Raw genomic sequence first — 15,828 nt, forward strand, 5'->3', positions numbered from 1 at the left:
GTTTTGCTGAATCCCCATATAAAGTCTGGCTTTGGCATTTTGGCCCGCCGACGTTGGCCCACACAGGAGACCCCGTGTGCATCCCGAGTAGAGGAAACGTCTTGAACGTTGTCTCTGCGCTACAACCTGAGCTGCGTGACTTTGCCTGGAATGCACCATGCACAACCTACGTGTCTGTATCTCTTTACTCATTATCCTCTGATCGTTCTTTGAAGGCCGCAAAGTTTATCGCCGTGGTTACCAAAGTTGTTGCCCAAAACCTTGTGAGAGCAGGAAGAACAGAGCGGTGTCATTAGTGGCTTTCTAATAAAAGCTACTCAGTGTGCCATCTCACTGGGGTTTTTTGTTTTTTTTTGTGGGGAATGAGACTGAAGCGCCCGAGGCGGTCTATAGGAGGGCTCCCCCCGTAAAATAAAAAAAACTAAAAAAATGACGGACATGTCGAACCTAATGGCCGCGGCAGACTCAAATTGCTCTAATTTGTGTGTAGCTTGCAGCGAGTGAATTCACCGGGTGGGAAAACAGAGCAGGAGGAGAGGAGCACGAAAATAGGGCCAGATTTAAGTCGGCATGCTGATAGATATGAAGATATGCCAATATGTGAGAGAGCCAAATGGAGAAGAGTTTAACTTCTGATGAGGCATGAAGAGCATGGACAAAAAAACCCCGTCGTTTGTGTTTTCCCAGCGGTTCTGTTGTGGGTTTTACTCAGAGGAGGTGAGTTGCCAGGATTTATTACCTTTGCAGCACGTGTGCCCTCCAGATGCCAAAGCGGGCAACGTGCCTGGCACTTCTGATCTCATTCTGTAGTCCTCCCCCATGGCAGCGCTGTCGCACACCAAACCCTCTAGAATTTGCTCAGCTTGTGAAAAGCATAGTTATTCCACGCGCTGCTTTAAGACGAACGAGGAGCATCAGTTTGGCGACAGATGCAGTGACATGGCCAGAGACGGAGGTTTATATTCAATGTTCGCTGTATAATTTGGTATCAATGCTATCAACCAATGCATTTTAACACCCATTTATTCAGTTCATCATAGACTGGAGTCTATGACCCTGTACAGTTACATTTAATAGGAGCGGCTTCAAATTGTTGGCATCAGTTTGCACTTAGTCTAAAAAGTCCGTTTTAACACATGAATAATGAAATAACTTTCAGAATTGCAAACATAAATGCTTCTAGATGAGTCAGAACTCAAACCCTTTCCAATGGTGCAGTGCTGTTCAGTGGTCCTGAATAGACTTTATTTAACGGCAGAAAACAGCTCCAAACAAAATTTCTGAAATTTCATTGCATTGCCAGTACAAACCTGTAACAAATACATAGAATGTGTTTTCCTGGAGATGTTAAAGGGTTAAGCATTTAAGTAGTAGTTCCTTTCGGACCAGAGAACACCAGCAAGATATGTAATATATATATAATTTATATTTCTTCATTCTCTCCTGTTCATTCACAGGACGAGTATGACGGTAAAACAGATGCAAAAAGTGTTTCCCTCCATTCCGTATAACATACAAATTGTGCAATTCAATTAAAAAAATGTTGGGAAAAAAGTAGAGAAATTTACAAAGAGCTTACAATACACATATACAGCCTTAAACTGAAGCTCAGAATTTTCATGCATTTTAATGTACTTATTAAACATTCAAAATGAATTAATTTATCATGGCATGGGATTATTCTCATTCATTTTGCATTATCAGCATTGGAAATGATAATGAAAGAAAAACCTGTGTGTGTTAGTGTCTTTGTCTGCTGCTTTTTCATTGGTTTGCACCTCTAGTGAAGTGACTTATTGTGCATTCCTCCCTGCAAAATCAAATAAAGGCCTGATTGCACCGGGGTCGCCATGGATACTGTGTTCAGAGGTGGGATCACTCCATTCCATTTTTACATGGAGAGATGGCAAAGTGCACACAGTCCCCTCAGCCGCTTCCAAAACCCACTCCCCCCCTGTCATTAAAGTACAACAAGGGCAGACCAGGATCTGGCTGGCGTGCCGCGTAATCACGGCAAATGGGTCCGGACAGACAGGCCCCAGCGCTGATTGCAGAAAAGGCATCGCGGTAGATTAGCCGAACCTCGTCTTTCAAAAGCCCGTCCGGAGTCAAGGACTCTCTCTAGTGTCATCAGCGTCTTGGTGACAAAGATTAGCGCACTCCGCGAGACATGAAAACAGTCATCAGCGGCTGGGGAGGAGGCGGGACTCGACGCTGCGCATGCAGAGAGAAGAACATCGTTCCGCAAACGTCGAGTCAAAGGAATCAAACGGAACTGGACTCTTTTCCTCGGTGGCACGTCACAATTCCTTCCCAAACACAATACCAGCACGGTGCTACAGCAGGAGCGGAATACAGAAGTCATTATGCCTTGTGTTGGTGGCCCTTGTGCCACCAGTAGTGCATTGACTTCGGAATCTGGCACCAAAACATTGTTGAGTGTTTGTCAAGCCTTGTGTGCTTATCAGTGGCCACTTCGCACACTTAGCAGCGTACCCTGGACAGATCCCACTGACATGTCAGTAGTCAGTAGTTTAGGGTCATATATAGACCCTGACTGGTCCAGAATATATATGCAAAAAAAAATTAATTAGGGCCTTCATGGCAGTGCTAGACGTTTTATTTTCGATTTTAGATTAGAGGGGAATCTTTCCAACTAAATTGTACTGCAGGGAGCTCTTTACAGCTGCAACACAACCATGAAGTCCTAGGCAGGTCTGAGCAAAACCCCAAAAAGTAATGAAATACTTTTAGAACAGTCCTGAATACGTTATGCATACATTACTGTTCATTCGTTTGCTATTCATTAATCGCTTCCCATTTGAACAAGGCGGCCGACATCTCCAGTCATCAGTCCCATGCGAGGGCATCCAGCACGACCGCTGCATCTTAAACGGCACATCCATCAGTCACCGTGACGCATCAAATCCCTGTCAAATCAGTGCCATTAGGGCTGTGAGATCAAAGCCGACAACCAGAGTGGCGGTTGCGTTCAGTCAACATTAATAGCAGCTACCTTGAATAAGTCTGCGTCCATACCCGATCGTGCCCGGCACAGAGCACCTTCAGAGCAGGAGGGGTGCACCTTCTGCAGTTGGGGGGGGGTTAAATTGTGCATGGCTTGAAGCATTTGGGCGCAGACAGATCCGTCATTCCTTTGTCTTTCTGTTCTCTTTATTTCTAACAAAACTCAAATCAAAGAACCTTAATAATAGAGGCCTTAACATGTACGTCAAAACTATTTTTGACAGGTGACACGAAGGAACAAAGGAAAATCACTTTGTTCCTGTAAAAGAAACATGGCGTTTCGCGAAGCTTGATTCATTAAATAATAATTCATCACGGATTATACCTCTTATGCCCTGCGATCCATCCCACCCAGTCAGGTGCATCAGGTCCATCTTGCACGACACACGACCTCTGACTCATTAATCACAAAAAATTATAATCATGGGCTAATTAATATGTTGGATAGTTAACCAAGAAAAAAGGACTAGAAAATAGGGAGTGTGATTTGTATGGGATTTCTTGGTCGGATGCTGTTGCCAGGTTGGCAGTGAAACAAGCGGAGAAATGTCTGGCCCCGGCACAGATTTACCTGCTACTGGCCCTTTCCCACCTCAACACGTAGCTTCCGGGAGGTTTTCCATTATTATTCCATGGTGAACAGTAACTCATGTCATATCATATCATGGACACACACACATACACACGCTAACACACATACCAGCAGGGGGTGGCAGTGCTCTACATTTCTCTGGTCCAACAAAAAAAATGATAATTCCATGATCAAGACCAACATGATTCTGTGATGAAAAGCGATCATTACAAAATTGAAGGTAATGTTCTATGTGTAATTTGTTGGAACTGTTCATTTATAATGACTGATGAATAACTTATTTCCTGGTCCCTGGTGGTCTAGTTGTTTGGATTCAGCTCTTTCACTGCCACGGCCCGGGTTCGATTCCCAGTCAGGGATGGTTTGTAAGATTTTAGGCCTAGCGGTTAAGGAAGCGGCCCTGAAATCAGAAGGTTGCCCGATCTGAGGTGTCAATGAGGTGCCACTGAGCAAATCAACGTCCCCACACACTACCTGTCATGGCCGCCCACTGCTCACCAAGGGTGATGGTTAAATGCAGAGGACACATTTCACTTCACACTTATTCTCATGAATATACTTTGTGTATATGTGTGTGTGTGTGTGTGTGTGTGTTATTTGTGTGTAAATATGATATTTCCTGTTATGGCAAGCTAAACAATTTATCAATAACATCTTTTCATATATGTGGGATCTGTAAGATCATCTGTAAGAGGGCAAAGTGGAAACAGGGATGTGTCAGAGAGGGGAGGGTGTGGGTTTTGTTCAACAAAACTCATCTTCTTATCTGTGTGTGTGTGTGTGTGTTTTACAAACTTAAGAGTCGATATATGACATTCGCTGGAGAAAGTTTGTTCATATACTGTAGCTGTGATACGCGTGCTTATTTTAAAGCAAGGGTCCATCTACATCCTTTTTACTTCAACAATGCTTGTTGAAGTACAAGATGGCATCCCTTTCCGTGGCTAGAAATGTCCATATAAGCGTCAAGGAGGAAGAGGTCTGTGCCGGTGGGCGTGAAAACAGGCATCCTGCGTCGGAGAGGGTTCAACAAAACGCTACAAAATTCCACACACACAAAGAGTCCTAAATCGGAGACTCCGCATAAACAAGTCAAACGGACTTTTTGACGTAACACTAACCACACACGCAACTGGCGGCAAACAAGGACGATTAGAAGTAAAACAACTCATTTCACGGACGCAAACCGTCACTGTCACCGTATCTTGATATGAAGCCATGAAAACTCTCTACTTCCATTCTCATTTGTACCCAGCATCCCACCGTGCTCGTTTTAATTGGCAGCGCAGCGGCTTTGTGCCGAGCCCCCCCCCGGGGGGGGGGGTTGAGTTTTTCCAGGGAGACTGCGGAGACGGGGGGGGCTTTTTTAAACATTTATTTAAGCTGGGGACTGGGCTGTGGGAGTTCTGGGAAGCCCCTATTGATTTCCCCGAATTCCCTCTCTCTCCCCCCACAGGCTTCTTTTGTTCTCCTGCCCTCCCGCCCCTCTCCTCCTCTTAACCGGCCATCTTCGTGCCCCTTCGCACACAAGCAACACACACAGACTTGCGCAGGGTAAGTTCTGCATTCAGCGAGGTGACAGTAATGCCGCAGTGTGGTCAACTCTCGCATCATTTTGTCTCTCCACCTTGTCGGCTCACCGGTGCAGCATTTCTGGTTTTATTACGGTTTTGGACTCATTGGACTTCTGCTGGAATCTCCTCACCATCCCTCTCTCCCCTCTAGGTCTCGCTGGAGCTTCTCTCTTCAGGCGCATTACTCCCGCCCGGCTGCATCTGAATAAAGGAGAAGAAACCCACTCGCAGCCATGTGGCCTCACCGCTGCCATCTCCTCTTCATCCCCCTCCTCCTCTTGCTCAGCGCCCCGCAGACGGCGGGGAAGAAGAAGAGCCCGGCCGCGAAGCCGGCGGTGCCCACGTCGGGGGAGCTGAACACCAAGGACGGCCACAGCTGCACCTGGGAGGTCGCGGGGACCGAGGGTCCCGTCACGCTGAAGCTCAGCTGCTCCGCCCAGGGGGAGGAGCCCGGCCGGGCCTACGAGTGCCAGTTCACCGGGCAGCCCGACCTGTGCCCGCCATACAAAGACAAGGCCACTCAGTACTGGAAGCAGGTGGTGGGGAAGCTGAGGAAGAGGAACGACGCCTGCGAGGGCGAGAAGGTCCTGAAGACGCGCCTCTGCAAGAAAGGCCCCGCCCAGTCCCACATGAGACTGGCGGAGAGGAGCGGCGAGGAGAAGACGGAGGCCGTCGCGCCCACACTGATGGGGAAGGAGGCGGGAGAGGGAGAGAAGGAGCCGTTGCTGGAGGACATGATGATGAACGATGGAAATGCTGGAGATGCTGAGTCCGTAAACTTCTGTGCAGATGGCAGCCTTCAAGTTTGCTCTTTCTTTGCCAAGTTCTTTGGGTGATCGGTTTATGGATGTGCTTGGATTTAAACAGATTAGCTGCTGCTGGTTCCAGACTAAAATAGTTAAATGTCGATTAATTTTGAGGCTAATTGTTGAATTAAACCTGAAGCTGAGGAACCTTTGGAGTTCACCTTGAATCGCTTCCTTAATGCAAGATCTGTTGAGATAAAAAAATATATAAATATATATATATATTTACTATTTCACAACAAACTAAATAGCATTATTAGACGAGAGGAGCCAGAACCAGAGGACCTTGATGGATCACCAACTTCACAGGAGGACACATTTGACCGTATTGTCTACTTTTTGTACTGATCTTCTTTTTTAACAACACAGTTCTACGATTGTATGGAAAGCAGTATACTTAATGAAAAACATTTCATCATTTATTCAACATCAATCTTTACTTCACCCTTAATGTCCTCCCTTTGGTTCTCCTTCCTCCAGTTGTTTCAATTTAACTTTGTAAAGTCTGATGGAGTCCGTTGTTTCATTGTAAATAAAGATGGAATTTAGATATAATGAGTGTGTTGGACTGTTATTAAAATTTTTATATTATGCACAGCATGACTAATAATGTACAGCTCTAGATGCCTCCAGATGACAATAAAAAAAAGACATCAAGTATAAATGTTGCTGAACACTCTGCCTTCATGCATGGTGATCTAGTCCACAACTCTACAAACATCTAAACCAGTAGGAAAGGGGAATTAAAACTTTTCCACAGAATCTGGCCTGATCTGAATAGTAAAATAAATATTTCATACTCTTGACATTAAAGATTGCAAGTTTGGCCTTGTCTATGAATTCGGAATATTGAAATCTTGAGCGGATTGTAAAATCATCATATTACCATACCATACCAAATTAATTTATAAAGCACTTTAACACAACAAAGGAGCTGAACAAAGTGCTATAAATTAAAATAATTAAACATTATAAAATGTCTTTATTGTCTTTGTCAATGTTAAATGTCTTTAATATTGTCTTTCAGGTGTCAGATAACAAGTGAGCCACTGTGCGTCACGTTACTAATGCAGGCAGATGGTTCCTCTTGGCACCACACTGGGTCCCTCACTATTCTAACCCAGCATATTCTGTCATCAAAAAACAAATGCCTGCCACAACAGAATAATCTCCCTTTGTTCAGTAAGAACAAAAAGTGAAATGATAATCTGACATGACAGATTTTTTTTATGGAAAGAACTTAATATTTACCATCGTACTAATATTAACTATCGTTCCTTTTGACATTTTGTGGGTTTAGCACACCTCCGCTTCTCAGCAGGCAAACTTCAATTTGACTTTTCAATTACAGTTAGAAAAATGAAGGATGGGGAGAGAAGAAACCTGCGCTGTGTGAAGCGCTCACCTTGAGAAAATAACTGGAAATAAATAATGAAGTTCATCTGTAATTTGTTTCCTCAGATTTCCTCTTTTCCAGTGATGACATTGAAAGACATTTGATGAAATGCTGAGTGCTTTATCCAGATGATTCAGTGCTACATCTTTTTAGTGTTTTTATTGCTGGTAAAGGGAAGAAGAAGTTTGCTGACGCCGCTGGAAATGTTCGGACAGCCAAGTGGCCGAGTACATCCTGCGGACTTTAGCTGGGAAGGGCTCTGGAGATGGAATATAAATTAGTCTCACATCTACCAACCTTTAATCTATCCCCCCTCCCCTCAACCCATGGAACTCATAGGGTGCTCCTTTGGCCGCGCTCTCCTCTGTCCAATAATCAAGGGTTTGGAACAGGCATCCGGCCAGGCACCCCCGGGGAAGGCCCCCTTTCACACCCAGCTTGGGCCCTCTGTGAAGCTGTGAGGGTTGAGGACATATTCAGACCCCCCCATGCCCCGTTAAAAAAAACTGAAGGAGCTTCCAATACTGGCACCAGATGGATCAAGGCAGGGGAGGGTTGAGCTGCCACTTACCCTCCGTGCTCCTTTCTTCTCTTCGGACTGGTGTTCACGCTTCCCTGTTCCCGACTTTCGCAACCAGGCCTCGCTGGTCCATGTTGCTATAAGTGCCGCCTAATTAGTAGTAGAAGGCAGGGGATGGACGTAGAAGGCTGCTTGAGGGAGGCTTTTTGATAGAGAAAAAAAAGAGATTATGAATAATTAAAAAAACTATCAGCCCCTTCTGTGGTTTATTAACGTGTTTTACTTTGAGTACAGAGTGCTGTTTTGTTGACAAGTTTTTTTCAGGTTTTAGTATGTTGCCAATGACAGTGAAAACTATTGTCATTTTGCACGGGACACACATGCTAAATCACAGCTGACAAAGCCAGTGACATGCAGGTTCTAGGGCGAGATTCTAAAAAAAAAATTGAAGGCAAACAGTGACATCGTCTGGGGAGAAGCTGCAATTACATCTTTTTAAAAAATGCCGCTAGAGGGCAGTCGTTCATGAATCATTTCATTTTCATAAACCACTCTCCACTCTCATCATTTGCTGAGAAAATGCAAATAATTCACAATAGTTTAGCCATTTGGCTTTGTTAAACGATACACATCAGATATACTCTTAATACTCTTACATTAAATATAGAAGTTTTGGTCATTTTAGCAGATGCTTTAATCTTGAATAACACTGTATTTTAGCTGACACTCTACACCACAGTGATTTAAATTCAGTTGTCACAGGGACAGCACTCTTAGAGGATCTCAGGGTTAAGTGTCATCCCACTGCCCTTGTATTTGGTGTCATTGAATGTGTGTGCATGGACATCACGCCAGATCTAATTTCAATCTGTGTTAAACTGTCACACACTGTAAGTGTAAATATTAACGCGTCCAGGTCCAACTATCGGCCTCACGTGTCCTCAGTCCCGTCTTGATCTGTGCCATTTGGGACAGACACTGTGTGTGGAGTAAAATGCAAAATGCTCGTCACATACAGGCACATCTCGGACACGAACTGATAGAGTACTTTTTCCAGATTTTATTTTATGTCTATTAGAATGCTTTAGGTACACATGAGTTTTATTATAATACTATTTTGCTTTGAAAGGAGCCATTCTGTCTGTCAACGTTCACATTTTTTATGTAATTGTGCGTTTATTTCTTTTTTTTTTTTTACTTTTGACCAATAATATTTTGAATTTTTTTTTTTGGTTTGCAAAAATGCACTTCACCTCAAAAGGATTCTGTCTCTCCTACGTCTTAGTCTCTCAACAGTTAATGACAGCACTATAAACGTTGCTCAATACTACACTGATGGGCCAGCGGCCGAGCAAATGACATGTTTCAGCCAATCGGCGTGCATTATCCTCTCCTGACAACACGGTCATGAAGAACTCAAGGGGTCAAGTAGCGTGTCGGCCTCTGTGAAATAATACAGGACGTTTTCATCAGCCCTCTGATGTAACTTTACCCACTGCGCCGAGCCTGCCTCGGAGTCATGGTTATGAGAGAACAGCTCAATCTCAGAGATCTTTGACTTTGGTCCTGACTGCCAGTGTAACTAAATTAAGGAGGTTAAGGAGAGACCACAGTTTACTGAATTGCACTAGATAAGCTTTACTGATCATCAAGTGGTATTTGAACGTCTTGATTAATGAAGTTCAATAAAATTCTTTTGTAACCGAGATGTCATAGTCTGCCGCTGGTGTTCTGAGTCTGAGGTTTACATTGCAGTCCAGAAGGCCCATGCAGAAAAAGGGGTAAAGCAAAACAATCTTTCTTTTTAATAATTCTTAATGTGCACAAGGTTGTAAGTGTTTCAAAGTGCATTGAGAGGATTTGGCCCAGATTTACTGTGTGCACTATATTTATTATTATGGACACACTGCCAAGAGTAGCAGCTTCATGGCAGCTTTGTTAAGTACACTGACCTATGGAACAAATATCGACGGCAGGTTATTTCAGGTGACCAGCCTTGGGACGCTGTTTTGCCACACAACCACTGCGGCTATTTTCAGATTTTAATCATTAACCCGCATGGCCAAAAGATGGCGCAAACATGGACAATATCACAAATACTAAATGTGCTGCCACTAAACAAACTATAGTGAATTTCACATTTTAATTGATTAAAATTCATGGGGTGGTAGTAGTCTAGTGGAGTGTTAGAGTCTAACACACTCACCTATGAACCAGAAGACCCAGGTTCAAATCCCACTTACTACCATTGTGTCCCTGAGCAAGACACTTTACCCTGAGTGTCCAGGAGGACTGTCCCTGTAAATACTGATTGTAAGTCGCTCTGGATTAGGGGGTCTGATAAATGCTGTAAATGTAAATGTAAAATTCACAGTCAATATATTTACCGCATAGTTAAATATATAAATTAATAAAAAATGTATTAAATCAAAATAAATGTAATTTGAATGAATGAACTATGTGGTATTAAATTCCATTGAACTCTTCGCTGCAGTACTTCTGTTGCACCACCAGAGGGCATACACGCCGCAGGTGATTGGTTAATGCCGCCGAAGGACCGCCCCTTTCCCGGACCGAACCCTCGGTTTTCTGCTCCGCTGTTGGCTGGTATGCAAATGAGCGCGATGTGGCGCCGGATAACTGCGCGGCGACCTTCGGCGGCGCCGCACTCGGCGGCGGGACGAGGGGGTGTGTCAGCGAGGGACTGAAAAGGGCCACTTCTGACGACCGCTGCTGTACGATGTGCCTGGAGGTGCTTCACTGACCTTCTCCCCATGAATTCAACCAGGTGAGACGGCTAGACAAGTTGCAACTGTTTGTAACATCGGAACATAAAATAATATAATTTTTTTTTCTTTTGCTGCCAGAAAAGTACAATGCACTACTAATATGGCTTTTTAAAAAAATTTTTTTTTTTTTTGAAGAATCTGCCACATTCTCAGCTCTCCGATGCCTGGTCCAGTCATGCCTGTGGACGTGGCCGTGCAGCTGTACATCGCCCACTCCCCACCCCTGCGCAGTTTCCTCGGTTCTTACGAGGACTGCAGGACCAGGAATCTGGTCAACACCCGCTGCTTCAAGCCCCTGCGTCCCTGCCTGAGCTCCAAGCCCCCCAAACCTCACCTGGAGGCGCCCTGCCTTGGCTGGCAGACGCCCAAGGCCAAGCCCAAGAAGAAGGTGGTGTTCGCTGACGCCAAGGGCATGTCGCTGACGGCCGTGCACCACTTCTCCAAATACGAGGACGTGGACGTGCCACTGTCCCGGCTCCAGTTCCAGCTGAAGGAGTTGGAGAGTGGCACGGCGACCCTGAAGGTCAGCTCCATGCAGAGCCTCGTGCTGGACTTCCCCCAGCCGGCTGCAGACTACTTCTCCTTCCGGAGCCGCCTGCTGAGGAGTTCGGTGTGCCTGGAGAACTGCATGCTGCAGGAGCGCTTGCTCACCGGCACCGTGAAGGTCCGCAACCTGGCCTTCCAGAAGTCCGTCCAGGTGCGGATCACCTTTGACTCCTGGAGGAGCTTCCGCGATGTGGAGTGCACCTTCATGAACAACGTGTACGGGGCCGAGGACACAGACGCCTTCTCTTTTGCCATTGAGCTGCCAACCTACGTTCCTCCTGAGAACCAGGTGGAGTTCTGCCTCTGCTTCCAGACGGGAGACAAGACCTTCTGGGACAATAATGACGGGCAGAATTACAAGCTGGTTCGTGCACCATGGAAAACAGACACTGAGAAGAAGGCTTCAGCACCTGCCAAGGCCCAAAACAAGGTGTTCGGTGTGGATTTGGAGCCAACCCACACCCCTACTAGACTGTTCTTTGACTGTCAAAGCTGGGGAGGCATTGACAGCACCGCCCCCTACTGGTAACCTGTGGAAATGTGTCTGGTGACCCCTGGAACTGGTCCATAAGAACCTATGAACACTCATCACATTTTTGAGGAGCCGTAAGGGACTAAGGGACTGACTTCAGTCTTGGGGTCAGTTGAAGTCTGTGAAATCCGACATGAATAATTTTGCATAATGGTTGACTTTCTACAAATTCTTCAGCTTTTGGGCCATGAAATATACTTATCTCCCCCAAACCGGCTCGGTCTCGAGGATTTATGTACAGGAAAAAGCAATCTTAAACAGAACCGGGAGAGGCTCCTTCATATTGAAGGGTTAATGTTTAAATGAAAAAGAAAATAAGAAAGCATGTTGTTTTCAATCCCCCCAAAACCCCAATGTTCATTGTACATTTCTGCAGAGCTATGCTTCTTTTCATGCCAAGGTGTTTCTGTTCTTGTGTAGAAGAATAAAAGAAAAAGGAAAGACTGCTGACCTGGCTGTCAGAATGTGAATTTGTGGTTTAAAGCCTGTCGACTGTAACTGTGCCTCCTGCACCGAACGGGACTGTAGCTGCACCGTTAGGATCTGTGTTTCTAGAGGCGCAATGGCAAAATAGGACGAATGTGAGAAAATTTGGTGACGTGGGACACTGTGTTGAATGCTGTGACGTCACGCGGTCTTTCTGTGAGGAATTTACTGTGCGAATTTATTCTCCGGAGAATAAATTGTTCTTACATTCTTTCAAAAGTCTTTTTTTTTGTGATTTCCTGTGTCTGCTTTTTATGTCCGGATGAGCGAGGCTGATTAGAACGTTGGACTGAGCAGGAGAACCGTTCTAGAAAGTGCCGTGGGCGCAGAAGGGCAGACGCGCATGCCTGCTATTAATGCTCGGAGCGATGCGATCGAGAGGAAGCCACCATTACCCACCTGGTCCTGAGCCAGGGGTCTCTGTAACTGAAGACTACAGCCGTGTGACTCCTCGCGTGAGAACTTCTGCTATTCCAGATTGCCACGTGGGGAAATGAGGAGGCGGGGGTCATGTAAGGCCAATTTCATATTTCAAACTTCAAATACCAACCACCACGTACACGTGATTTTGTAACTTCAAAACTTCAAAAGCACAAATTATATCAGTGATTGGGCTAAGGAAAGACTGAGAAACAGAGAGGTTTCAGCTTTCTATTGGAAGTGTTTGAGGAGGAAGAGAGAATATTTCCTTTCGGCAGCAACAGCTGCAGCTAGTTCTGCCACACAGAGAAATAACTTCTCTGCCTGGAGACAGGAAAGGCCCTGGTGGTGAGTAATAACCACCACCCCTCCAAACACACTGCCACATAATACGTCCTTTCATCCACCAAAGTCCCAGCATTTCACTAGGACTGTTTCACTGCAATAGTCATAACATGACATTATATTTCAAATATTAGAAAAAACAAACAGAACAAACATATATAATGTTTCACAATGTATCACAAATTACTTTGCTTTTCTCTATAGTTCATTCAGACTGTTTTTTTTTAAGAATTTGTCTTAACTGTACATCACATGGTCATTTGTGAGTTTAAATATTTTCATCTGGTCGTGTCTGATTATCACTCTCTGCATGCAGACTGCTACACGCTCCTGTGTTTGACCTACCTCCTAGGGAGCCTTGTGTGTCCATTTGAAAATAATGTAAATTCAATCCCAAAAGATTTGCCATGTGAGCCGTATCTGAAACGGATCCACTGTCCGCATCCATCTTTATGCAGAAATTGTCTCCGGCTAGGATGAATTTTGCATAAGTGTCATAGATCAGACCCACACAGGATACCGATATCTCAATACCGATACTAAGGATGGTACTCGACACTTGATACTGTTTTCAATACTACAGGGGAATAACTTTTTTTTTTTCATTATTTAAAAATAAACAAATATTTTTTTAATATTTAAAAATGGCAAAACAATATGTATATGAAAAGATAGATAACAAAAAACATAAATAAATAAGCTAATAAAAAAAAAAGAAAGAAATTTTACTGTTTTTGAGCCAACCTGAATAAAGCTCTCCTCACTTCTCATGCTGCAGAAGTGAAAAATATATGCACATTGAGCAATTAGAGCTGTAATGCGGCATGTAATCAGGAATGCTGTGCCCAACAGAATCTGACCTGACCCGAAAGGTGCAGCTTTCTAACAGCCTGGATTTCTTTGCGCGCACTACAAGCGCTATACTATGTTTCACCTCCTCAGCATTTTTGCATCTCTCTCGCAATGATTAAATGCTGCAATGTCTGTTGAAAATGTTTTTAATCTGTCAGTGATTTCCATAAATTTAAGCATCGATACCAGAGCTAATTGGTATCAAAATGTATACTACATTTTAGCATCAATTAATATCTGAGAATTATTTTTTTTTAACAACACTACAAAGAAGGCAGTGGTGGCCTAGTGGGTAAGGAAGCAGACCCTTTAGCCTTTCATGGTTAGCCTTTCATGGCTACTCACATCTCACTAAGGTGATGGGTTAACTGTAGAGAACATGTGCATCATAATGACAATCCCTTCACTTTCACATCTAGACTTTTCTCTGTCTTGGGATCTTCCCATAGAGGTCAGAACCAATGCAGTCACTGTCTGTGTTTAAGACCTTCTTCTTTAGACAGTACTTAGACCAACTTGTTTATGTAGGAATAATAGTTTTTTTATAGCTGGGGTCCTACTGGTGAACCGGAACTGGTCACTTAATTGATTGTAACCTAAAAGCATGTTGTGTAAGGGAGTCTGGGAGATGCTGTAAATGAATACCTGTGCGCTACCTTGCAGGAGGAGGCAACAGTCAATAACTGGGTGATGAGTATTGAAATGAGATTAGAGGTTATATGATGTGACCATCAGTAAGCAGACCTCATGAAGGCCAACATTTTACTGACATGCGTTATACACTTTTAACCTTTAATTTATAAAAGGTGAACATGTGATGTGTGGTCATTGAAAGAAAAACTCAAAGTAGCTCTCATCACTGGAGACAGTAAACCATGAGTATAACGTTGTGTCTTCTGGCTTCTTGGTTTTGGGAGACGGTACACCATGAATGTAACGCTGTGAAATTCAGTTTCCTGGTTTTGGGAGACGCTACACCATGAATGTAACGCTGTGTCTTCTGGCTTCTTGGTTTTGGGAGACGGTACACCATGAATGTAACGCTGTGAAATTCAGTTTCCTGGTTTTGGGAGACGCTACACCATGAATGTAACGCTGTGTCTTCTGGCTTCTTGGTTTTGGAAGACGGTACACTATGAATGTAACGCTGTGTCTTCTGTTTCTTGGTTTTGGGAGACGCTACACCATGAATGTAATGCTGTGTCTTCTGGTTACCTGGTTTTGGGAGACGCTACACCATGAATGTAACGCTGTGTCTTCTGGTTTCTTGGTTTCGGGAGACGCTACACCATGAATGTAACGCTGTGTCTTCTGGTTTCTTGGTTTCGGGAGATGCTACACCCTGAATGTAATGCTGTGTCTTCTGGTTACCTGGTTTCGGGAGACGCTACACCATGAATGTAACGCTGTGTCTTCTGGTTACCTGGTTTTGGGAGACGCTACACCATGAATGTAACGCTGTGTCTTCTGGTTACCTGGTTTTGGGAGACGCTACACCATGAATGTAACGCTGTGTCTTCTGGTTTCTTGGTTTTGGGAGACGCTACACCATGAATGTAACGCCGTGTCTTCTGGTTTCTTGGTTTTGGGAGACGCTACACCATGAATGTAACGCCGTGTCTTCTGGTTACCTGGTTTTGGGAGACGCTACACCATGAATATAACGCTGTGTCTTCTGGTTTCTTGGTTTTGGGAGACGCTACACCATGAATGTAACGCTGTGTCTTCTGGTTACCTGGTTTTGGGAGACGCTACACCATGAATGTAACGCTGTGTCTTCTGGCCTCTTGGTTTTGGGAGATGCTACACCATGAATGTAATGCTTCTGGTTTCTTGGTTTTGGGAGACGCTACACCATGAATGTAACCCTGTGTCTTCTGGTTTCTTGGTTTTGGGAGACGCTACACCATGAATGTAACGCTGTGTCTTCTGGTTTCTTGGTT

The 15,828-nt window shown here is 44.4% G+C and overlaps 2 protein-coding genes across 2 annotated transcripts; both read left to right on the top strand.

The window, feature by feature from the left end:
• Nucleotides 1-5,035: 5,035 nt before the first annotated feature.
• Nucleotides 5,036-6,554, top strand: fgfbp3 (fibroblast growth factor binding protein 3). The gene is made up of 2 exons (XM_028989927.1): nt 5,036-5,173; nt 5,345-6,554. The coding sequence occupies exon 2, from the start codon at nt 5,427-5,429 to the stop codon at nt 6,027-6,029; it is 603 nt and encodes a 200-aa protein (XP_028845760.1). The 5' UTR covers nt 5,036-5,173; nt 5,345-5,426; the 3' UTR covers nt 6,030-6,554.
• A 3,989-nt stretch (nt 6,555-10,543) lies between these two features.
• Nucleotides 10,544-12,479, top strand: ppp1r3ca (protein phosphatase 1, regulatory subunit 3Ca). Its single transcript, XM_028989747.1, has 2 exons — nt 10,544-10,703; nt 10,840-12,479. The coding sequence occupies exons 1-2, from the start codon at nt 10,690-10,692 to the stop codon at nt 11,777-11,779; spliced, it is 954 nt and encodes a 317-aa protein (XP_028845580.1). The 5' UTR covers nt 10,544-10,689; the 3' UTR covers nt 11,780-12,479.
• Nucleotides 12,480-15,828: the final 3,349 nt, after the last annotated feature.

The sequence above is a fragment of the Denticeps clupeoides genome, chromosome 8, assembly GCF_900700375.1.
Source record: "Denticeps clupeoides chromosome 8, fDenClu1.1, whole genome shotgun sequence".
In the NCBI taxonomy this organism is placed as follows: domain Eukaryota; kingdom Metazoa; phylum Chordata; class Actinopteri; order Clupeiformes; family Denticipitidae; genus Denticeps; species Denticeps clupeoides.